We start from the raw sequence: 24,845 nt of genomic DNA, 5'->3' as shown, positions 1-24,845 counted from the left end.
GAGAAGAAATATCATTATGGGGAGTCAAACTTTTATGCGATCATGAAAAATCTGACTATCTAACCCCCTATTTCTATCATGGAATGTATAGTACAAGATAAAAAATTCCTGGCAATGTAATTTTTATCTACATAATTGTAGCCCTAGAGTACAACAAAGTAAGTCTACTTAGGAAAGGAATACCTGGAGGTTGGATACTAACAAATTCTATTTTCAGAAGGGCAGGAATTTGTAAAGTTATAATTGAAGATCCATAACAAATCCTTGAAAACTAGGAATGAAGTTGCAATTGAAAAACATGTAAAGAGACCATTCCAGTTTACAAACACTTCCTTGGGGGTTTTCAACTAATGGGGAAATATCCAAATAAACGCTTTCACCATGACAACACAAATAAGCTGCATTGGTTTGTATAGGGCAACAAATCAAATGATAGGTTGTATTAACGTTTGACATTTATTGGACTGAACCCGAAGTCAATATAGGATAAAAATTGCAATGACATGAAACGATTTGAAATTCAAACCAAAAAACAGCAAGGTACATTGCAGGCATTGGTTATATACATAAAAATTAAAAAGAGAGATTCTGGTTTTCTCTTTTCCTACAAGTACAACATGAACATCCTCAAACTACAAATGTAACAGCAAAAGAGCAGCCACCAAAAACTAAACTGTACATGTAGAGACATACACAGACTACATTTGACTGGGGCCCGCCCGGCACAAGAATGAGAAATTTGTACAACAATAACAATAACAATAACAATAATATACTATTCCTTTTAGTTGAGATAACGCTTGCAGTTATTTGAATTGCAAGAGCACAAAATCTTTTTAGCTTCATCTTCATTGTTAAAATGATAATCATATGTTATCTCTTCTCCTGGATATATATCCCTCTCTGCAAAGAACACTACCTTCTTTTCACCCCGCACCGTTATCACTTTTGCCACACAGTTTGGCTGCACACACACACCATCATATTTATTAACATCCTACTTTCAGCAGCTTTTTCAAAGTACAATAGAAAAACAGATAGAAATGAAAGTAGGTTGCTATTTCTTGCAACAATGAGATAATTTAATTATATTTTATTTTTACCTGGCATGAATGGTTTACAAAGCGAGCAATCCCCCCTTTACGGGTTGCATCGATTATATGTTCTTTATCAATCCTGAAAAAGTAGCAAGCACTTTTATATTGCAGCTGTTTTCCCGATTCATACTCCCTTTCTCTTCTGTCAGCCACACGTAGCCCCACTATCTCACCAACATACTCAACAACCTATTCATTCAGATATAAAATAAATCCAAATGTGTTATCAGTTTTTGTAATATTAATAACTTTTTAACGATTATAAATCATACACATACATACCATTTCGCTCTGTGAAATGAACATTGATGTGTAAAGACCAAGAGCATGGATGCCAGATTTGTATACAACCAAATGCTTCCAACCCTTTGACTGTTTATATCGACCATATTCTTTCTGCCATGCCCATAACAATAATAAACACACACTATGTATAAACTTTTAAATGCTATTAATGAAAGCAACATACCCGGGGATCAGACTCTACAACATCTTCAACTGCTTGTGTTGCTCTTTGAATCCCTTTTTTTAATGAAAGTTGTTGATTCATATGATTCCATGCATCTACCTGCTCTTGCCCAACCACACATCTAGCGCTCTCTTTACTATCATGCCTAAACCCTTCTCGTTTTCGTCCTTTATAACCCTAATCCAGATCAACAAACCATAACCATTTCAATTTAATTTACATGATACCTAACCTCTTATAGCATTCTACTTTCACCCACCTCAGTTCGAGCACATGTTTCATTTCCATCAGCTCTTACGCTCTCAGAATTTGTCTTGTAGTTGTTTGCTGCATGAACTTCACATCTCCCATAGAAACCAACCTTCTCATTGTCCGCTCCTTCAACCTCACTTTGCAGTAAACCCTATATCCAAAAAAAAATCAATTATATTGGCACAACATTACTAATTTACTATATATATAAATGAGGTTCAAATTTAAGACCACCTTTTGATGGGCACACCAGGGATGGAAGTCAACCACACAGTCAACAACTCTGCACCTTATGCAACAACCACCACCACGTTTACACATTGAACAAACCTGGAAGTAAAATACACAAAAGTATTTCATTCAGATATATATATATATATATATATATATATATATATATATATATATATATATATATATATATATATATACACCTTATACTATACATTCCATGATAGAAATAGGGGGTTAGATAGTTGATTTCTTACCACATTGTCATTTCCTTGGGGATGGGAAGCACCAGATACATCAAAAGCACTCATGGTGTCAACATTTGGGCATCGTGTGCCAGGTGTCCAAAGCCCACAAACCATATGTACCCATTGCTTAACAGAAGAGTCAAAAACCCCTGCTGTTACACTATTCAGTAGCATTGAGGAGGGCATAATTGGTTTTTTCTGAGATTCTGGATTGACATTGACATTGACATTCCATGCATTCAGAAGAGTTCTCATAATGTTGGTGGTATGGATAGCCCGAGTCATGACTCCACCTTCATAACCACATAGAACACAAACCATATTACTGTCATTCTCCCTGCATGGTCTGCAACACCAATAACTTTTCGGAACTTTTGAAACCCCATAACAAGCCTGATGCACCTGCATAATACCATATAATTACTTGTCAAAATCTTGAAAAGTAAATTTTTTTTTATTAATTTATCAAGGTAAGATGTAAGTACTTTAATCGAGCATCGGTTGCACTCCAACAAGCAATTGATTTCATCATTGTTTAAACCTCCACAAACGTTGCAGAATTTATCCACATCTGAAGTTGACTTGTGTGTTGGCTCCTCATGGGATCTAAACCAGAAGCCATAATCTTGTTACATACTCCATAGACACTAATACTATTACTCATTGATCAAACACTCAACATCGAAATATAAAGATATAATTACCTGTACATATTGTCTACTCCATGGAGATTATTACTGTTGTCACACTTCAAGTTATCTTGAGGTACAGAAGCTATGTCCTTTGAGATTGTAGCATCCTTTCCTGATGATTAGAGAGCATAAGTATAAGTTTATATTTGGTAAAGATAATATGACTTTAGATAAAAATAAATTACATATACCATTTGTAATTAACTCATATATGCTGCGTTTGCGAACCTCCTTAACTTTCCTCCTTGTTTTGGTGCCCAAATCACTATCTGGGATACCATGGCTTCTTTCATTTCTACCCTCCTTTTCCTTCTTCAAAACGTATGATGTATCAGTGTCTTTTGAGGTTTCCATAGAATCTTCATCACTGACTACTGCAGCTCCTTGACCTATGTTGTATTTATCCTCCTTGAAACCAGAAATTCTCCCTGATCGCCTATTTCCTTCTCTAATTCTAGATTTCTTCAACACCTTTTCTGGTGATTTCTTTATAATTTTGTTTCCAGGAGGGTGGTCGCATCTTTTGGAAGTTTTAAGAATCTTTCCAAGAGAAAAAATCTTAGCTGGTTTAGATGTGTCACCATTTGAGATGAGACCATACCTCCCACATACTACTGGCCTAATAATTCTTTGACAAGGCTTTCTTTTTGAAAAATCAAAATCCAACCTTGTCTTCTTTCCTTCACGAATTTCAAGGCAATCATCATAAATCCTTTTTGGCTTCTTACGTGGAAGAAGTTCCTCTGTACTTTTATGTACATCTTCCAGAGATTGGGAGGATTGCCCAGAACTTCCAGTAGATAGTGAAGAAACAGGTGATGCAGGAAACGATGTGCCAAGAATTTTGAATTTCCTTTCTCTTTTTCTCTTTCCAGCTTCAAAATCTTTCTCAAATGTTTTCATTGAACTGGTGTTTTCATGCATAGAGAGTCCATTATGTACTTTCTTCACTCTTAAAGAGTCTATGACCCTAAGCTCATCAATGAGACTACGAGTTCCGTTTTTCACACTGAATTTACAAGCAGAATCATCAAATCCAGTGTTGCCACCACTATCAAGTGCATCATCATCATCATCATCAGAGCTCTTTTGAATCCCTGAACCCTCATCTACAGCAAAGTTCTTTGCACAACCAGTGTTGTGTGCATCATCAGTGCATGAATCTCCATTGCTGATTTTTACAGATGCTTGTGTAAGAGCAGGGGTAGAACATTTGGATGATATATTAGACATAACCTGCTCCTTCATGCAATCACCCTTCTGAACAGGTTGATCAGCTACACCAGAAGTTTGGTCATTGACCTCAATCGTGTCCTCTAAAAACTTGGCCTTTTGGTCTTTACATGGCACATGGCACCTTCCTGACATTTTGCTTGGAACATCTTTCCATTGAAAAGCATTAAATTCAACTTTCTTTAAGTTTGGCTTCATCGTTTCCCCAATTTTACCAGAAGCAGATAGTATAGAAGTTCCGATTTGTGATGGTTCTCCAAAAGCACTGACAGAATTTCTTCCTTGAAGTTGAAGATTGGAATTTTCGATCATGGTGTTTCTTTTTACCCAACAGCTGCACTTGTCTGGAACATATGCACATGGTGTACCCTGACAGCAGTTTCCATGCCCAGATGATGAACGGATATTTTCACTTATACCAATCCTGAAATCATTTCATTTCATAAAATTGATGATTGCAGATAGGTAAAAGAAATCATGAACAACAAATTCAACCAATGAAGAAACACACAGGAGATGATAGATATTGAATTGCTATTTCTAGATAAGTCTGCAGTCATGTAAGTACCTTGGCAGTGAAGGCCCAGTTTGATCAGGATTGCAAAGGTGGTTGCTATTATGCACTCCAGTGTCTCTGTCTCTTATTTGAAATGATGAAATCACAGCTGATTTGTCAGCAGTCCATGAAGTAGTTCCATAATGAACAGATTTCGTTGCATGTTCCGGAAGATTATATTTACTTGCTTGTTTGTATCCATCTCTTCCAGTTAATTTTGATGGAAGAGTCATTGAACTCCTTAAATTTCCATTTAAAGAGTTACCTGGTACAATTTGGTCCTTCCCAAATCCATAGGAAGATGAAACATCACCATGGTTCATATATTTCAAACTTTTTTGCCTCGATAAAGGTGTATGTGGATTCATTACTCTAGTAGCCTCTTGCTCAGGTTGAAGACTCGTTCTTGTGCTAAAGGCTCCAAACCCGAGATTCGAAAACTTCATCCTATTTTGTCCTTCAGTTAAACTGGATTTAGCTGCTTGAGCAGCACAATCAACAACTTGCTTGCTTTCTTCAGTAATTCTGTTACTCCCTGCTACACAATATATAAACAAAAGTATTGCTCATACTACTCCATGAAATAGAACAGCAGGGCAAAATAGGAAATAAGTTTAAACAAAACACACCATTATAAAGTTTCGGCTGAGAGGAAACTAGCTCCAAGGGATGGTCAACTCTGCTAACATGGGGAGCATGAAAACCAGGTGCATTTGATTGTTGAGATGGCTGTCCTAGTCTCAACTCAATATTTGAAGAAGCTGTAGCTTTTACCATTTTATCCACATCCCTTAAATTGTTGAATTTATCAGAATCTTTACCAAGGCTTCTTCTATTTTGCAGACTATTTTGGTAGGTGAATGAATCTTTGGTCTTATAGATTGGATCAATGTGTGTAGGACAGGATTGAAATGCATTATCTAGGCCACCTGCAAACTTTGACATTGACAAACAACCGGACACAAGCTGCTCCATAATCTTGTTAGCTGCCCCACTCTGTACATTGCTCTGAGATGTTTTGGTGAAGCCATCATGATTATCATGGGTGTCCCTCTGAACTTCATGACATAGTATCTCATTAACCAAATTCTGGCTTGAATGATGTTTATCTGGGAATACCATGTTGTTCAATGGTCTAGGAGATTTGGAGAGATCACAAGTTCTTGACATGTTGGGTACCCTCTCACTCTTCTTTACCAAATCAGGAGTTGCAGAGAATCCTTGAGGCCAGTGCCATCCATGGGGGTCTTCAGGTATCCTAATCTAAAGCACCATAAAAACATCACCAACCAGAGTTCTTGGTGCTTCAATAACATGCCAATAACAAATACAATGTTCAATGATAGCAATAGAAGTAAAAATTTACACCAATACATGCATGCAAATCAAGTATTCAATGCTTACAAATATGAAAAAATGAAGGATCGTATAAAATTTCAAAGGAAACAGTCAGCCAGATCACATAACACAGATAGAATTCTGAGGACAGCTTACCCCAAATTTACTGAAGTAGAACTTTCGCCACTGAGCTATGGTCTCACCACTGTCTGTATGGACAGCATCTCCAGGATTAACATCTTGCAAACCTGAATGCTGCAGTCAGAAGCAATCATAAAATTTTCATCTTTATATGATTCAAGGAGGATGGAATCCACAAAAAAACATCCTCATAGATTACCTCTGAAAACTTGGAGATTGACATACGAATGCCATGGCATGCACAAACAACTCCTAGGAGTCCATTGCTACTGAGAAACAGATCACCACCTTTCAATACGTAAAAACCCAAGGTTAGAGCTTTATCACCACAACCTACAACAACTGTCCACTATTCTAGCAACAATAAGGCATGAACACTCACTTGCATACAGACAAAACACACGTGGTAAACCACAAGTTGGTGCAGCTTTCAGAGAAGAAAGGCCATTCAATTGTTCAATGCCATGAGATGTGTGATAATTAGCTACCTTTGCAGGCTCTAAGTTTGGATCACTTGCTTTTCTAACCTGCACCATATCATGCAAACAAGCAGTGTTTCCACCATCACTTGCTAAAGCTCTGACTGGAACAACTGGAGAGGCATCAACTTTGGACTTCAGGTAGCGGTTATCAAATGAAGGTTCACATTCTGTGGGACCAACAATAGAGCTGCTATTGTGGACTTGAACTTTACTTGATGTATTGGATGGCTTTGAGCTCAATACATGTTGAGAATCATATTTGGAGAAAGATGCAGGTGGTCCAGAAAGGAGGGTAAAAAATGAGGAGCCCATCACTGAGAGGCTTGAGTTGTACAAATTGATATTGGTAGCTTGGAACAAGGGATCAGCCATCATTTTACGGGTTGATGAACATGGTTCTTGAACAGTATGTGGATAATAGTAATGATTTGGATTCATCATCTACAACAAATATAAAGTTATTCAAGCTTGTATGTCAATATGAAACTGGTTACTGGCCAACTATATTAGACTTCATAACAGGTAGTAAAAGTTTTAAAATTGTTTATTTTATATTTCAATAAATTTACATACGAAAAGTATTAGGTTTGACAGGAAAAGATTGTAGCTTTTCTTGTATAGTAGCATACAGTACAGATCATGTTACATCATTCGCGCAAGCTGTATCTTTTTTATGTAAACACCCTTGCTTCAAAATATGTCCAAGTCTTATACTACACTACATTCATGCATTGTCTACTGTAAAGAATATAGCCTCAATATATCAAATAGTTTGTTGACTCTGTTCAGATACAATTGTATGCCCTAGAAAATATTCTCCCCTCCATCTCAAATTCAATACAAATGACCTTTCTGATCAAACTGTAAACAACAAAGCACTTTTAAGTTCAATAAGTCTTGCTACTTAACTTAACAGTCCAAAAAAAGCATTTATCAGTCGACTAAACCCATTAAATGAAGAAACAGGAATGGCATAAACAAGTAGAACCATGTCGTTTCATGGTGTAAATAGCTTACAAGATCTCAGTTCACTTTGTCACTAGTCCTTGTAAAGACGGTGTTTAAGTAAATTTCTGAAATTTGTCGATTTATCTTGTGCATAACAAAGGAAGAACACATTTGATTTAAACTACACACATTCGCTTTAGCATAAGCTAACGAGATTTTGGGGAAAATTATGGGAAAGATTTTGGAAAAGGAAATCGTGCAGAATTATGACAAACTTCGCTTTGAACAATGGAATTGGCAAACAGAAAATCAAATGTGGCACACGAGCTGTCGACATATCCAACTTTCAGTCGTTAAAAATACCACATAAAAACAAGCGACCATGATCGCCAACAACTCTAAAAACACACAGGAAAAAAAAAAGTAAAGGCGTCTTAGATTACCGAATTTCTAGAAGAATCATGTGACTGAACTTGAGAGACCGGAGACGGAGCCACCACAGCGGGGTCCGCCGATGACTGGCAGGTCGAACCACATTTGGTCGGCTGCCACTGATTATCCATTCTGTAGTAGCTCCAAACCAGCTCAAATCATTGAAGACGATAATCGTGCACTAGCCAACATTTAAAACATGAAGAAATTCCATAGCAGGCGCTTTTCTGTTCACACACAGTAGCAATGGCGAGTGTGTGTGAAATGATGAAAAAAAGGGGGAAGAAGACAAGTGTTGGTAGGAGTTCGAGAAGAGGGGCTGACCTAAGACCGGTGCCTTGACCCATATGATACTACGGAGCAACATCCACCGTTGATTTATCATCTGATGGTTTGTAGCCGTTGATTGTGAGCAACAGCTAGGACTGATAATGTGTGGGATCAACTGTAGCACGGAACACATGTGGGCTCCACTGGTCGATTGATTACAAAAGCTTTTGACTTTCTGCAATTTTGACTATTTAACGTCAAAATGGGTTTGGTTACTTGTTTTTATAGCAACGACTAAAGTTATAACTTACATAAAAATAAAACAGATCACATGAATGTTCTTAAATCATTTTTATTTATTAGCAATCTTAGGGTTAGACGTTTATTCTTGATCAAATTTTGACCGTTTGATATTATAATTAAAAACGTATAATTCATTTTATAGCCTTTAATACGAATCTTATAATTATTAGATTAAATAATAAATTGAGTCTATTAACTCAATCATCAACTACACCACTCTATTGTACATAATGTCTCAATATATTAAGCATGACACAAGTTTGGTTAAAGTCAAGAAACATGATTGTAAAATGATTAACATGGAAGGCGTTGTTAAGAAAAAGAAAAACATGTGAGATTATGTTTAATGGTTGAAAAACATAAAGTTTGTATAAAATAAAATACTTTATCTAGAAAAGGTAAATGTCATAATCAATATTTAAAAAAATAAATCACAAGTGTGGAGTATAAATTCCTACGTTTAAGAATAATACGGAGTAATATAAAACTTAATGTCATAATGTGCTAGTTAAGGCCATACAAACATATGACACCGTTGTCGACTTGCTTGTCTTTATGTTATAAATTGAGTTTTAGTTGGAAATGTCAATATATTTATTATTTCATTGTTTTAAAAAATAACAGAGAACATTAATTACAAACTAATATTATATAGATTTCTTAGTGATATGCCAAACAATGGATACTACAAACGAAAATAGAAAATAAAAATATAGTTTATTTTTGTAGTAAAAGAAAGTAAAAAAATCAAACTTTAATACAACAAATTATGTGACATCCTAAACTTATTTGATTATTTTTAAACGGCGATGCTTTTATTAAAAGTCTAATAAGATGCTTGAACAAAGAAAAGTAAAAAAAAAATAATAACAACCAAATCTAAACATGTTTGATTTGAACTTTAAAAAGAACTTTGTAACTTTGTATTTGAATAAAAAAACACGATATCAAAATTAAATTTGGAAAGAACTTACTTCCCAACTCGTGTAAAAAAAGAATGTTTCTAAAGTCCAAATCATATTCTTCTAAAACATAAGTTAAATGTGAATATACAATCTAATCGAGCGTGACAAATTATGCATTGATGTTGTTTAAATCTTCTAAAGTCAAATCATATTCTTCTCAAAAAATCTCTTAGTTACATGCAATGAAAGTAAAATATGAGTCGCAAAGAAAAACTTTTTGAGGTCAATGATCATAAAATCATGAAATATAGGAACAATAACTTATGAAATTGATATCTTTTAGCTCTTTTCAAGAAAACTATCATCTCTACAACCATGATGAACTTGAGACCAACAATCAACAAATCACCAACCATTGAGATACTATAGTTGCAAAGGAAAACATATAGGATAAGTTATGACTTCGTGTGAAATATGACACGTGACATGTGATTCAATCCTTCTGTAAAATATGACACATGACATGTTCCAAGTAATAGATTTTACTTCTTATGTGGTCTTGTTATTAAGAGTTTTTTCATGAGTTCGTGTGATGTTCTATTTTGAATTATCGAATATGATTTTTATTTTCTTGTTTAGAGTAATGCATTGAGTAAATTGCACAAATAGTCCCTATGGTTTAGGGTAATTTGCATGTTTGGTCCCTAACTTATTTTTTGAACTCGGAAGGTCCCTACTGTTTGTTTTTGTTACGTTTTTGGTCCCTGTCTTACCTAAAAATACTATTTTTCCCTTAATTTTTTAATTTATTTAAATAAACACACCCCCAACCCACCTCCTCACCTTACATTACCTACCTCGTCATTTTTCCCTATTTAAATAGTAGTCTTTTTAGGTATGACAGGAACAAACGCGTAACAAAAACAAACAGTATGGACCAAGTACGTAACAAAAACAAACAGTAGGGACCTTCCGAGTGAAAAAAATAAGTTAGGGATCAAACACGCAAATTACCCCAAACCATAGGGACCATTCATGTAATTTACTCTAATACATTTTGCCTATCATTTTTCTCATGACTAACATTCTTTTCTTGGCTTCGTGCTTTGCCGTTTGATTTTTTGATATGATTTTTAGGTTTTAGGGTATAAATAGACACACTAGTGTATCAAAGTTAGATGGTGGGGTCCAATCATAATAAAATTTTGAGATCTTGAATCCAAAGATCTTCGATAAATCTTACTTCAAGATCAATCTCATTGAAATCAAAATTGAAATTGGATGTTGGGGTTTTGAGACCGTGTGTGTGATTCTAATATTAAGAAATATTAAGACTTGGATCTTAACAACATTGCTTTTAATTTTCATTTATAAACTTGTCAATTTTTTTATTATTTCACATAATATATTAAATATTAAAAATATTATCCTAAAAACTTAAAATAATTTACAAGAGATTATATCATAAGAAATGGATAACTTTGAAAGGAGTTTATTAGCTAGTAGTAGTATATTCGATTTACATTTAATCCTGATAATAATAAGTGTTGAACCTAATTTGTTTGTTTTTTTTCTTAGATTAAATATTATACATAAACAAGAATACATGTAAACTTAAAAGTGAAGGTATACATATACTGATTAAACATATAAATATATTAAAATACTAAAGTCAGATGATTGAGGAAAGTAAGTTAGTATACTAAACTCAAATCATTAGACTAAGGTAAAAAATAAAATATATTTGGTAAATTCTTTAGGGTTATGATTGGTATAGTGGAATGGAACGACAAAATAATAAAATGGACAACGTAATGAAATAAACAAGGTAATGAAATAAATAATTACATTTTATTGTCATGTTTGGTTGGCTCGAAAGAATAGAATAAGTCATTGGAATATGTTACTTTTATCAATAAATATAAATAAATCTAAGTAGTGTAAAATTGATAAATAAAAAATATATTATTTTACTATAATAAACTTCAATTAAAAAAAAGATACATAGTTAAATAAATTGTATGTAAACATATTTTATTTGGTTCAAAATACATATTATATGCTTTACGAGTAGTTTAAAAAGAATTATATATGATTTATAAAATTTATAAAATAAAAAACTTAGATGTAATGAAATCTTGAAATTTAACTATAAATATATTTTTTTATTTTTAAAAATTTTTAAAAAATTTTGAAGTATTAATTTTTAAAAAAAAAAAAAGATTAATACTATAGAAAACTATATGAATTAAATTAATTTATAATAATAATAAACCATTCCATTCACGGATGTAATGAAAAAAAAACACCTCCCCCATAAAACGAAAATGAGCCTAAAATTTGCATTTCGTAAGGAATGCTCTATTCCATTCCTTATGGCACCCAAACAATATTTACTTCATTCCGAATTTCATTACCTTTTCCATTATTGCATATTAAACGCTACCTAACCTAACTAATGTAAGCAAATTGAAGATAAAAATGATTGGAGAAAGGCTATACGAAATATGCCACCTATGCTAGGTATATAGCCACTTACTATTAAAAAAAAAAAAAAAAAAAAGATAAAAGTTTGGAATTGATTTCAAAATCTTCCTTACCAGGAAGCGTAGTAGAATAAATTTTCTTTGAACATATACTATAAGAAGGAATAGGCGATATTCAAGCTCAAGCTCACCAACGTTTTGCTATGCAATTTGTTTACTCAACACTTAGAAAGAGCAGACAAACAAAAAGATTAATGATGATGAAAATAAAAGAAGCACATATATATATATATATATATATATATATATATATATATATATATATAATTATATATATATATATATATATATATATATATATATATATATATATATATATATATATATGGATTGTACTTGGATTCTCATCCATGGCTGCTGCTGCATGCCTGCATTGCATGCGTATGAGCTGCATCTATCTAAAACCCAAACCGGCTTCAGATCACTTCATGGCTCTCTCCCATTTTTATATGTTCTCTCATGCTTCACCTTACTCTGTCTGGCATCAATTTCCAACATCATCATAAATATATATACATATGAATAATATTACTGAAAGATGACAAAGTACCTACCTTTTGCCTTTTTGAGGATGGAGGATCATCCGATTGCCGTGAAGATGCACCTCCTCTATCTTGGTTCTCCTCGACCTAAAAGGGTAAAATGGTCATTTACTCACTCACTTTCAGTCCAAAAAGTAAAGCAAAACAAAGCACTTACAGTTGAAGAAGGTTGTGCAGCTGTGTCTTCCACAGCATTGGTAGTTCCAGTTATATGCTGAGAGACAATAGGCATAATCTGGTGCAACAAATTGGACAAAAAAGTTCCCTCATCACTGACCACTGTTGATGCTGATGCTTCTTCCTGGGCTGTCTGAACAGATTGAACAACATTGGCACCACCCTGACCCTGACCCTGACCCTGGTTGTGGTGTTCACCAGGAAATAAATTTCTCAACAGCTGATCAAGTCCACTGGGAACCTCTGTAGTAGTAGTAGTAGTACTAGAATCTATGTTTTCACCACCATAACCATTGCCATTTCCAGAATCAACAACATTTTGAGTTCTTGCTAGCACTGGTAGTAGTACACCCATAGAGCTTCGGGAAGATTCAGAAGGTGGCACTGAAATCCTAATGGGGACTACCCGCACCTCCGATCCCCTGCTTTGCGCCAAGTTCCTAAGGGCATTTTCGTGATTTGTAACTCCACCATCAGCAGGAGCTGAGCGCTCTCCACCACCATTTGTTTCCCTCATCACTGAACCTAAAGAAAGGGGTTAATGGAATGGAAGCCCATTAAAATCAGAATATGAGAATACATACCTGTACGTATTCTGATATCAATATTCCTTGGACGTAAAGCAGAACCAAAACTACTAGTGCCAGAGGCTGACCCTGTCACTACTACAGGTACAGGTGGAGGTTGAGGTGGATGTGTGGTTGTTCCAAAACTAGTGCCAGGTTGAAAAGGAAGAGGCTGCACCATTATTGGATTTGGTCCAGATGTTGATATGAAAACAGCAGGTCCAGCATTCACCACTGCATCACTCTACAACAGTCAACATTTAATTAAAACTTTTTATATAAATAACAATATAAAATTGTAAAAAAGAAAGTTTAAAAACACACTGGTGACTGTCCCAAACGCAGTGTCATGGTTGTTCGCCCAAGCTCCAGCAGAAAAGCACCCAAATTTTGCAACAGAGCACCCGACCTCAAAGCATTTGACTGCATCCTTAACCTTGCCATGGGATCAGTTACATTGCTTTGATCCCCTAATTGTCTTGTCAATTGCTGCAACCACAAAACAAAACACATTTACAAATCATCAACATAACATTAGATAGTTAGAAAGTTTAGTTTAGTTTAGTATAGTAGATACCATCAAGCATTCTCCAGCTTCTTCAATGAGCAATTGTCTTGCAGACTGTGTCACTTCTCCCAGGGCTGCTGGTGTTGGTAACCCTCCCAGACCAACACCTAAAAGTGGTGGTGTCCTTGTACCATTCGACTCTTCCCTATTATTGTTCCCCTGGATTCTAACTGTCAACACCAAATAACCAAATTCACAATCAAATCAATTGCCTCTTAAAAATTCACATTCACTTCACCACAACAAAAGACACCCACCATTGTCGCTAAATTCTTGCCTCAAACGCCTTAGATACTGGGACAATGTACTCAAAGAATCAGGAATAACCTGTCTCACACACTCACATAAATATGTATGTTGTAATCAATCAACTCACAAAAGCAAAAAAACCAAAAGTATTCTTTCTACTTACAGGGAGCTGCAGAGATTCCATGGATACATCACTTGGAAGTGTGAAGGTAGCAGCACCCCTTCCAGAACCATCTTCAGCTGGTTGTGGTTGTTGTCCGTTGGAACTTCTTATTTCATTAAGACCAGGTATCCGTGAAAGCCTTTCAGAGATGTGTTGCTGTTGGAGTTGGACAAAACAATATTACTCATTGATGTTAAAAACCTAAAAACACTTTTACTATTACAGTATATTATAAACTTACTAATGGTGAATGACTAGAGGATTAAAAATTACAAAGGTGGGTGGCCACTTACTTGCAGATCTACTGCTTCACCACCACTTCCGGCATTGGCCATTCCAAAGGAACCAAGAACAGCAGAAACAATCTACCAAACAAGAATTACTTCAGCAGCTAAGCCTAAGCCATTCTTTATTATAATGATTTATACTTTGTTATCTTACCCGACTAAAATCTGGAATTCCACCATCACCTTGATCAGATATGTTGAAAGTTCCCACCACTACACTAGGCCCATGCCCATGACCATGACCATGTTGATGTTGGTTTCCCATTGACTGCCTGCTATTTGATGCTGGATCACTAGCTGCAAATACAGAGAGTACACTGGGATCAAGATCATATCTGGAAAGCAATCTTAAGAGCAAATAGCTTTTACCAATGGCCATATCAGACACCTAGTTGACAATGACATGACATCTTTTGGCATAAAAGTTAAGTTGCTGAACAATTGGAACGTACTACTACTTTTTACTTCCTATCTAAATGGAATGTGTTTGAATATGGAAATATTTAGAGCAATCAGTAGGGGATGATTTTCATTCAACCAAACGATGCATGTAGAAGCACACAACAAGATGTAAACTCACAAAAAGAATGATCATCAAGAAACTATCAAGCTCACAGCTTTCTATCACATACAGAGTTCTCATGTTTCAAGTTTCAACACACGGTCACTGTTGGAAAAATAGGTATTAAAATATTCATCCTTAATTTGTTACTAATTTTTTTAATGTTCCACTAATAAAGTGGTCATAAGTAAGAAGAGATTTTCTCTTCAATAACTCATTCCCAAGTCTCAACTCCCTAGTTTAAAATTCAACCCATTAATCTCTATTATATGTTAAACTATTACTATGGATATTTACAGGGTTTCCGTGGTATTTTGATGCAACAAATGAGTAGTATCCGTATATTAAATGAGTAGAAACTTATTTTAAGGATTTAATTTTTCTGTTGGGTTATTTGGATGTTAAAACCAGATTATTTATGGTGATAAATGTTGGCTTAGGTGCAAAAAATAACCGTTATAACGTATTTTGAAAATTATTTGTATGAAAGATATACGGAAATATGTCGGTGAAGTATCGGAAGCCTAAAATACGAATTCAGGGTTTCAAAAGAAAATGTTAGTTATGAGAATGACCAAAATATGCCTCATTAACTTTTTATTACAGCTACTGTACTTCTACTTATTTCCTACCCTTAAGACTACTAGGATGTGTAACAGAGTTAGGTGATTTATTTAGAACTTTATAAAGTTCTATAAATCCTGTGATTATTATGGGTTTGAATAAAAAACACACAGTTGCATACTTGGATTGCAATCCTGTTGTGTAGAAATTGTAGGTCGCTCCTACAGATTTTGCAGAAGTGATCCACTTACTTGATAGTGACTATTTGTTGAAAGTATTCATAATCCAATCTTCTAACAATAACAAGAACAAAAAAGCACAAATTCTTTAGCTTTTCTGTTAGATCACCACTAGGCATCACCAAATTTTGACCAATACAATATTATTTAGGAAAGTACTCACTACTCGTTCCCAGTAAAGCACTCTTTGTCAATTTCAATAGTCACACACTAGGGCCTCATAGTAGAATAGAAAGAGAAAGCAGCATGAGCATAGAAGGCATGTACCTGATACTAGATTCATGGTTCAAGAATTAGACCTTCACCTAGTTTACGAGGGAATAGGGATATGATCTAAGGTAAAATTTGTGCAAACAAAACAAAGTATCCTCTAATGCAAACTGAACTTCAATAGAAAGATAAGAAAGGTATAGAACTCAGCAAACCTGTATGATCAGAAAAGCTTGCTAAAGATGGGTTAATCGGCTGCCTAGCAACCAGGTGTAATGTGTGACCATCTTCCACATCTATGATTCATACTCATTAAGGAGCTTCAGCATCCATCAGTATTCAATAATGAAACTAGAAGAAACCCTTTCAAGCAAACAAAAAAATGTAACATATGGAAAAGGATACGATAAGCTGAAAGGAGCTGATCATCTTTCAGAACTTTGCCACGACAGATTAAACGTTGCTGTTCAGATAATACACCAGTAACAGAAGCAATCTGCTCCTTTAGTGCAGGAACAGGTACCTATAAAAGAACATATACAAATGAAGAAAACACAAAAAAGGTAGCAACTTTGAAGAAACACAAACAAGGCAAGAAAAGAGTGTTTACACGTTTGTCTACTCGTAGAGTGTATGTTTGAGAATCCAAAGTCTTTATCTTTATTTCAACAGTGGCTTCAGAAGTGTTGCCCTCACTGCTCCCAGAATCCATAACATCCTTACCACCATGATTGCTTGCCATAGTCTCAATTGCTCACTCAAGGCCTGTAATAATAGATACACAGTCATGATATAGATCATTGAGAATAATTGTGATGTGTACATAAACCAAGAACCAAAGCATGACATGCATGAATTCAAAAATCACAAATGGTTTCAGATTTTACTGAAGATTACATAGCCTAAATCTGACATAAAGAGGCAGTAGTGATTCAGATGTACATGAATTTCAAAATTGAGCATAATTATGCAACTAATCAATTGGAAAATATATATGTACAATTCATCCAGCTAACCAATTGGCAAATATCGGCACAATTCATCCAACATATCAATTGACATGTACATCAATACTCTTAAGTATTCTCTGTCGAGTTCATCAGCAACCAACCACACAATAAATTTCAAATGCAGAATAATCTAATACTCTTCAAAAGATTGCATATTTATGTTACATTGGCCAAAGGAGACTAATTCGTGTTCAATTATACATAATACCACCGACTATCTTCTATATGCAAATGAAAAAAACACACACACACACACACACTATATTGTTGAGAGTCGAGCATTCCTCTACCCCTGTTACGAATCAAGAAAATGTTATACAATTTATAACTGCCGATTACTGCAGGGTTTTTTCATCAACATGGAAACTTGAAGAGGGCACACACTCAATGACTCAATCAATTAAATTTGTATATCAACCAGCCGATAAAACAAGTCTGAACTCAAATTACACGTTACAAAAACATCAAAACTCCAGTCGTGAATCTTGATACGCAAACAAACCTTTTGCATGATTAAATTGACGGACGAACTAAGAGAAGGAAATCGCAGGAAGTAAACTTTCAAACTCGTAGTTAATGCAAACAAGGAAGCCAAGAAAGTCGTCCGATTCTAAAACCCTAAAATGCTAGAAAAAAAAAATATGACATGCGTTTAAAGGCATCGAAAGCATCGACTGATGATGAAGAAAGAATCGGAGGACAGAATTTCGTTACCTGATCTTCGCTGGGAGAGAGCACCGCTCAACCGCGCCCTCTCTTCTTCTATCTGTCAGATTCCTAGCGATCTGGGCTGGACACCGAGTGGGCGCTCGGTAAATTATATATGCAATCAGTAATCACCACTCTTCAATACTTTCACATTGTATAAATTGTATGTTCATCATGTAATTACCACGTAGATTTAAAAATTAAAATTAATTTATTCAACTTGTATAAAGAAAATGCAAACATATGCTACACATTTTGAAAATCGGTCATTTGAAATGATTTAAGTGAAAGGCGAAAGCCCATCAAAATTAATATAAAATAACTATTTTACTTTTGAATTTTTATTAAAAAGGAGTTAAAAAAAATGACCTTTTTGACCCCAATCAACGACACCTTCATCACGTGGACTCCCACTGGCGACTCACCTTCCACTAATGCCAACAATGCCAACATGCCTCAAGGATGATCATGTTGCAAAAGAAAGATTTCCATTCGATACTCTTTTTTCGTATTATTATTTTTGAAATTGAGTTTTGTAGCTTCAACAAAGCTAAAAGTTTGTGTGGATAGTTGGTTGTTATAAAACTGATGAAACCATAACCAATAAAAACACCACCGCCAAGAACATAGAGTTGGGTGGAAACCCTTTTGGGAAAAAACCACAAGCAATCGACTGTGAATAAGGTATTACATGGTTATGACAAATTTGATGGTAAGAAGATTTAGAATAATTAAAAACTAATGGTTAGACGGTTTTATTTATAAGTCATTAACATGGATCCCAAAAAACTCAAATAACTTGTAAAACATATGATTAAAAGGAAAAATGTTAATATGTTAGGTTTAAACCCAAAACTATTAGGATTGAAAATATTATGAGTTGTTTGATTGACTATATATATATATATATATATATATATATATATATATATATATATATATGGGCCCTGGTCTACTTAAACCCTAAGGCCCTGCCCCCCCCCTATATATATATATATATATATATATATATATATATATATATATATATATATATATATATATATATATATATGGGCCTTGGTCTACTTAAACCCTAAGCCCCCCCCCCCCCCCCCCCCGGTGCAGTTTTATTGGGGACGTTAAAATTGAATCTAAAAAAAACACATAGATAAAGATAAGAAGGTCGGTGGAGATCAAGAATATGAGTCAGCAACGACGACTAGATTTGGATGCGGCGATGACTAAGTCTGCAGATATCCTTAACGGTTTTCTACGACTAGGGTATCGACGAAGACAATGCCGAAAGTAGCTATGTTTATGACGATATTCGTAACTCTAACTGCAAATTTGATAGAGAGATATGGGATACGGGCTAACCAGAGACAATGGTGGCTCGCTGGAGAAGGAGAGAGAGAGAGAGAGACAGAGCTAGGAGATGAGGCAGCGACAGTGACAGCAAGATGGTCCCATCGGAGAGAAAAGAAGGAAGATGAGAGTTGAAAAGGGGAGATAGTATGTATGATCTCCGACATCAGTAGTGTCGGTGTTGTGTAGGGTTCCAACGATGGGTTGATCATAAGAGAGGATTGAGAGTGTTTGACTCTGATACCATGTAAATATTATGAGTTGCCTGATTGATTAAGAGGGTTAAACCTTATATAAAAATGGATACATAAGGGGCATTGACCTACTTAAATCCTATGCGCTTCGAGCCTAAAATCTATATGCTAACATACTAACAAAAACTATCCTAAAGAATAGTAAATTTTGGCTATGTAAAGAATTGGTTCAAGATGCAGGAGTAATTTTCATCTGTTATTTCATGAAGATATTACAAGAATATATACAGGGGAATTACAATTACAATATGGAAATTATGATACTCCTTAAATGGCTAGCCTGTATAGACGGAATGTACAACAAGAAATAGGTGGAGGAGATCAATTCACAATCATACTATAATTAGCTCTCGTCAACACTCCCCCTCAAGGTGGAGAATGGATGTCTATCATTCCCAACTTGTCAAGAGAGCTATGGAAAACCCTTCCACACACTGCTTTAGTCAGAATATCTGCAAGTTGGTCTTTTGAGGGAACCAACGGAAGTTCGATTATACCTTTTTCTAGGTGATCCTTAATAAAGTGCCGATCAACCTCCACATGTTTGGTCCTATCATGATGGACAGGATTATTCGCTATCTTAACACCTGCTTGATTGTCACAACTTAACTTCATCGGATTTGTGAGACCAACATCGAGGTCTCTCAATATTTGTTTTATCCACAAAAGTTCACACACCATGAACCATTCCACGTAGTTCAGACTCCGCACTTGATCTAGCAACAACCTTTTGTTTCTTGCTTCTCCATGTGACCAAATTACCTCCAATAAAAGTAAAATATTCAGATGTTGACTTTCCATCGGTCCCATTTCCAGCCCAGTCGGCATCCGTGAATCCACTTATCTCTTTGCTTTGATTCTTTGCAAAAAAGAGTCCCTTTCCTGGAGATGACTTCAAGTATCTTAGGATTCTGTAAACAGCTTCCATGTGATCTTCACTCGGAGCGTGCATAAATCGGATAACAACACTTACAGCATATGTTATGTCTGGACGAGTATGTGACAAATAGATTAACTTCCCGACCAGCCGCTGGTACCTTTCTTTGTTCGTTGGGACCTGATCCGGATGAATCATTAATCGGTGGTTTACTTCCATAGGTGTGTCAGCTGGTCGATAGTCAAGCATCCCAGTTTATGCTAGAAGATCCAATACATACTTTCGTTGACACATAAATATGCCATGCTTTGATCTTGCAACTTCTATACCCAGAAAATACTTCAAATTTCCAAGATCTTTGAGTTCAAATCTTGTCGCCAGAACCTTTTGGAGGTTTAATATCTCCGTTGAGTCATTTCCGGTAACAACCATATCATCCACGTATACAATCAATGTTGTTATGTTCTTCTTTTGTCTTTTTATGAATAGAGTGTGATCCGCATCACTCTGTTGGTACCCGATTTTCTTCATAAAGTTAGAAAATCTTCCAAAACACGCACGTGGAGATTGCTTTAGCCCATATAAAGCTCTATTTAGCTTACATACTTTGCCTTGACAGTTTATCCCGGGAGGAGGTTCCATATACACTTCTTCCTCAAGGCGATCGTTTAGGAATGCATTTTTCACATCAATTTGTCGAAGAGGCCAGTCTTGGTTTGCTGTTATAGATAAAAGGATACGAATGGTATTTATCTTTGCTACCGGAGCAGAAGTATCTCCATAATCGATACCATACTTTTGAGTGTACACTTTAGCAACTAGTCTCGTTTTGTACCTGTCAATATTTCCTTCCGAGTCGAGTTTGACCGTAAATAACCATCTACATCCTACCGGTTTCTTTCCTTGAGGGAGATTTACCATCTCCCAAGTACGATTCTTTTGGAGGGCTTCCAATTCAGCGTTCATTTCTCTCTTCCACTTATCGTCTTTCAGGGCTTCATGAACATCGTTTGGTATAGACACAGATGACAATTGGTCTACGAGTAGCACTTGAGATTTTGCAAGCCGGCGGGAGGAAACATAGTTGTTGATGGGGTATTTTGCCTTAGCTTTGAGATCTACTTGATATCTCTTTACGAGGACTCCACGGTTATGTCTTACATGATATCTTGGTTCAGGTTATTGCGGGATTGTTCAGGTTATCCTGCAAAATAGAGCCATTACGATTAGAGGTTGGCGAAGGGACTGAAGACGTTGGCGGTTCATGTGGTGGTGGGGAAGTAGTATCCTCTTGATCTTCAACCACCACCTCATCTAGTTCTCCACTAGTTTCCTCCATATGTGTTTCATTATCTTCTCCTTCATTTTCGTTGTCCGGAGTATCGGGGGTTTCACCTTGTAGATTTGGTTCTTCACTGAACTCATATGGGTTCTCTTCCTCCATTTTTGTTGTTTTCCCCCCTTGAAGAGAACTCCCACCTTCAAAGAATTGAATATTCTCATGAAATACCACATCTCTGGTGATGTACATTTTTTTCCGTAGGGTCATAACACCGATATCCCTTCTTGAAATCAGCGTACCCTAGGAAGATGCATCGAACAACTCGAGGTTCCAGCTTACCAAGGTTTTGATGCACATAAGTCGTGCAACCAAAAACCCTTGGTTCAAGATCGACGTTTGCTGGGATTTCCACGAGTTCCTGAAGTTTTTGAGCATGAGTTTTAAAATCAATGACTCTAGATGGATATATGTTCATGAGATAAGTTGCAGATCGGACAGCCTCACCACAGTATTGACAAGGAACATTCATGTCAAACAAGGATGCTCGAACAATCTCTAGAAGTTGTCAATTTCTTCTTTCAGCTATTTCGTTTTGTTGCGGAGTTCCAACACATGAGGTTTGATGTCTTATGGATTTTTCTTCACAAAAATCTTTCATTTCTTGGTTGATATACTCGGTTCCGTTAATAGATTGTAGGACCTGGATGTCGCATTTATATTGTGACTTAACGATTCGGACCAATTCTTTAAAGACTGTACATACTTCTCCCTTATGTTTAAGTAGAGAAATCCAAATCATGCGAGAACATTCATCAATAAAAGTCACAAAATAACGAGCACCGTTAGGTGTAGGTATTCGAGCGGGGCCCCATACATATGAGTGAATAGTCATCAAAGGAATCGAATTCTTATTATCCCTTGGAGCATATGAAGTTTTATGGCTTTTAGCCATTTCACAAATACCACATTTAAAATCATCATTCTTTCCAAAAAACAAACTTGGTTTCAGTTTACGAAGATAATTGAATGATAAATGTCCTAGTCTACGATGCCATAGCCATGTCATCGTTTTATTTCCATGAGATATTCCAGTATTGAGAGCTACACCATACTTCTGGTCTTCAAGGTAATACAACTCCCCCCCCCCCCCCCGCCTAGTACCATAGCCAAGAATCCTCTGAGTGTTGATGTCCTGGAAAAAACACTCATCAGGCCATAATGATACAAAACAATTCAACCTTTTTGTAAATTGGGATATAGACAGGAGGTTAGGATGATAGTGAGGGAACCACAAGAACTTTTTCTAGATTCATAGATTTAGATACTTGTATTGGTCCTTCACTAGTCACATGAGCAGTTCCTCCATTTGCTGTGCGAATCTTGGTTTGTTTTGGAGAGTACATTGATAAGAGTTTACATGGATCGTTTGTCATATGATCGGTCGCTCATGTGTCAATGATCCAGCTATCATCACTAGTAGAATTAGATGTAAACATACCAGTGTGTGCATAATCGTTCACATGCTCAGTGTGTGCATCAATCGGGACTGCAGGTTCGTTTTTGGTGGAGGTAGTAATTGTTGCTTGGCCTAATTTTTTCCGGGGCTTCTTCGAGAAATCCCACAACTCCGGATATCCAATGATCTCATAGCATCGCTGCTTTGAGTGTCCTTCTTCTCCGCAGTGTGTGCATGTAAAAGAACTTCCCTTGTTGTTTGAATTTTTTCCTTTCTGAAATCGGTTCCTGGCAGCCAAGTGTACCATTCCATCAGCTTCCACTTTCGGTTCTTCCATGGTATTTCTTTGGTTTTGGTCCCTTCGAACAGAGGCATAGCAAGATTCAAGGTCGAGAGGAGGGTCTTTTCGTAGGATTTCACTTCTGACATGATTGAACTCGGGATCGAGCCCAACGAGAAAGATGTGAACACGAAGGCGGGCCAAAATTTTATTACTTGATACGATTTGTGCCACACTTTCTTCCTGGGTTGTAATGCGAGTATCGATTTCTTGAAATATGCTGACTAGTTGTTGTAATAGGTGGGCAAAGGTCTACTGTTTTAGTTAGTTGTGAACGATCTTCGGTTTAGCTCGAAAAGTTGAGTTTCATCAGAACCATCGTAGAAGGTTTTTGTAACTGCTTCTTAAATCTATTTCGCCGTCTGGAGCCGAATGAATTGTTGAATCAAGGAGGGGCTCATTGAATCGATAAGCCAACTTTTGACACGATTGTTATCGATAAGCCAGTTTTCTAGAAGTTTTTCATCTGTGGGTTTCAGACTTTTCCCAGTAAGAAATCAAGATTTGTTCCTTGCTCCGATGCGCATCTCCATCAACCGAGACCACAAAGGGTAATTTGAATCATCAAGGATGATTCCGGTGGGGAATGGAGCATCATGTACGTTCTGAACAATGACATGAGGATCTTTTTCCACCATGAAATAGACCCAATTCGATTAGGCTAATAAGTTTGTGGTTTTTTCATATGGTCCTGCTCTGATACCATAAAGAATTGGTTCAAGATGCAGGAGTAATTTCATCTGTTGTTTCATGAAGATATTACAAGAATTTCATCTTCAATGGTAAATAGTTCAAACCTTCATAAAATTGAAAATACTAGTAGCTTCAAAATCCACTTTGGACTAAACTTGAATACAAACTAAACTTGAACAAAGTTCAAATTTAGATATTGAAACTGACTTTGTCATCAAGTCAACATAGTTGTTATTTGTATTGGTCTTGTTTACCTTGATATTGCCTTGAGCAAGGACATCTATAATATATTTGTAACACTTGTTCCCATGTGTGTTTAGTTGGTGGTCTTAAGGAAATTGAGTTAGAGGGTTTTGGGGGAAAACCTTTGCTCACAACGCGAATTGTTGGAAGGAAGCGACACGAGCCGCATCATAAGTCGTGACACGACGCCGCAATGTGCACAACCCTAAATCTCGGACTGTGAGCCCTATATAAAGGCATATATAGTGAAAAGTTATGAAGAACATGAAATTATGGCATTTCACACCTTAAACCCATTTTACAAAATACCATTATCTTGTAAAGTAAGATACATGTAAAGGAGGCTAAACAAAAAATAAATAGTA

General features: G+C 35.9%; 2 protein-coding genes across 3 annotated transcripts; both read right to left on the bottom strand.

Moving 5' to 3' along the window:
• Nucleotides 1-519: 519 nt before the first annotated feature.
• Nucleotides 520-8,422, bottom strand: LOC145148529 (uncharacterized). Of its 2 annotated transcripts, none has more exons than XM_079075149.1 (16): nt 8,131-8,422; nt 6,640-7,180; nt 6,457-6,545; nt 6,273-6,371; nt 5,408-6,041; nt 4,791-5,316; nt 3,181-4,646; nt 3,002-3,101; nt 2,783-2,903; nt 2,307-2,699; nt 2,053-2,148; nt 1,826-1,969; nt 1,567-1,743; nt 1,380-1,493; nt 1,104-1,286; nt 520-964 (listed from the first exon to the last, which is right to left on the bottom strand). In XM_079075149.1, the coding sequence occupies exons 1-16, from the start codon at nt 8,248-8,250 to the stop codon at nt 785-787; spliced, it is 4,983 nt and encodes a 1,660-aa protein (XP_078931275.1). In that variant the 5' UTR covers nt 8,251-8,422; the 3' UTR covers nt 520-784. The 2 variants fall into 2 exon arrangements, with proteins under 2 accessions (XP_078931275.1, XP_078931276.1); XM_079075150.1 differs by having other exon boundaries at nt 4,791-5,313.
• Nucleotides 8,423-12,449: 4,027 nt separating this feature from the next.
• Nucleotides 12,450-18,138, bottom strand: LOC145148513 (Ubiquitin-like superfamily protein). Its single transcript, XM_079075148.1, has 14 exons — nt 17,995-18,138; nt 16,881-17,035; nt 16,676-16,793; nt 16,486-16,566; nt 14,850-14,992; nt 14,702-14,773; nt 14,409-14,564; nt 14,254-14,323; nt 14,006-14,166; nt 13,753-13,917; nt 13,447-13,672; nt 12,843-13,387; nt 12,698-12,772; nt 12,450-12,621 (listed from the first exon to the last, which is right to left on the bottom strand). The coding sequence occupies exons 2-14, from the start codon at nt 17,010-17,012 to the stop codon at nt 12,613-12,615; spliced, it is 1,953 nt and encodes a 650-aa protein (XP_078931274.1). The 5' UTR covers nt 17,013-17,035; nt 17,995-18,138; the 3' UTR covers nt 12,450-12,612.
• Between the last annotated feature and the right edge of the window lie 6,707 nt (nt 18,139-24,845).

The sequence above is a fragment of the Lactuca virosa genome, chromosome 1 (genome assembly GCF_052849685.1).
Source record: "Lactuca virosa cultivar CGN04683 chromosome 1, Lactuca_virosa_CGN04683_v6, whole genome shotgun sequence".
Classification (NCBI taxonomy): domain Eukaryota; kingdom Viridiplantae; phylum Streptophyta; class Magnoliopsida; order Asterales; family Asteraceae; genus Lactuca; species Lactuca virosa.
This window is presented reverse-complemented; position numbering and strand designations above follow the sequence as displayed.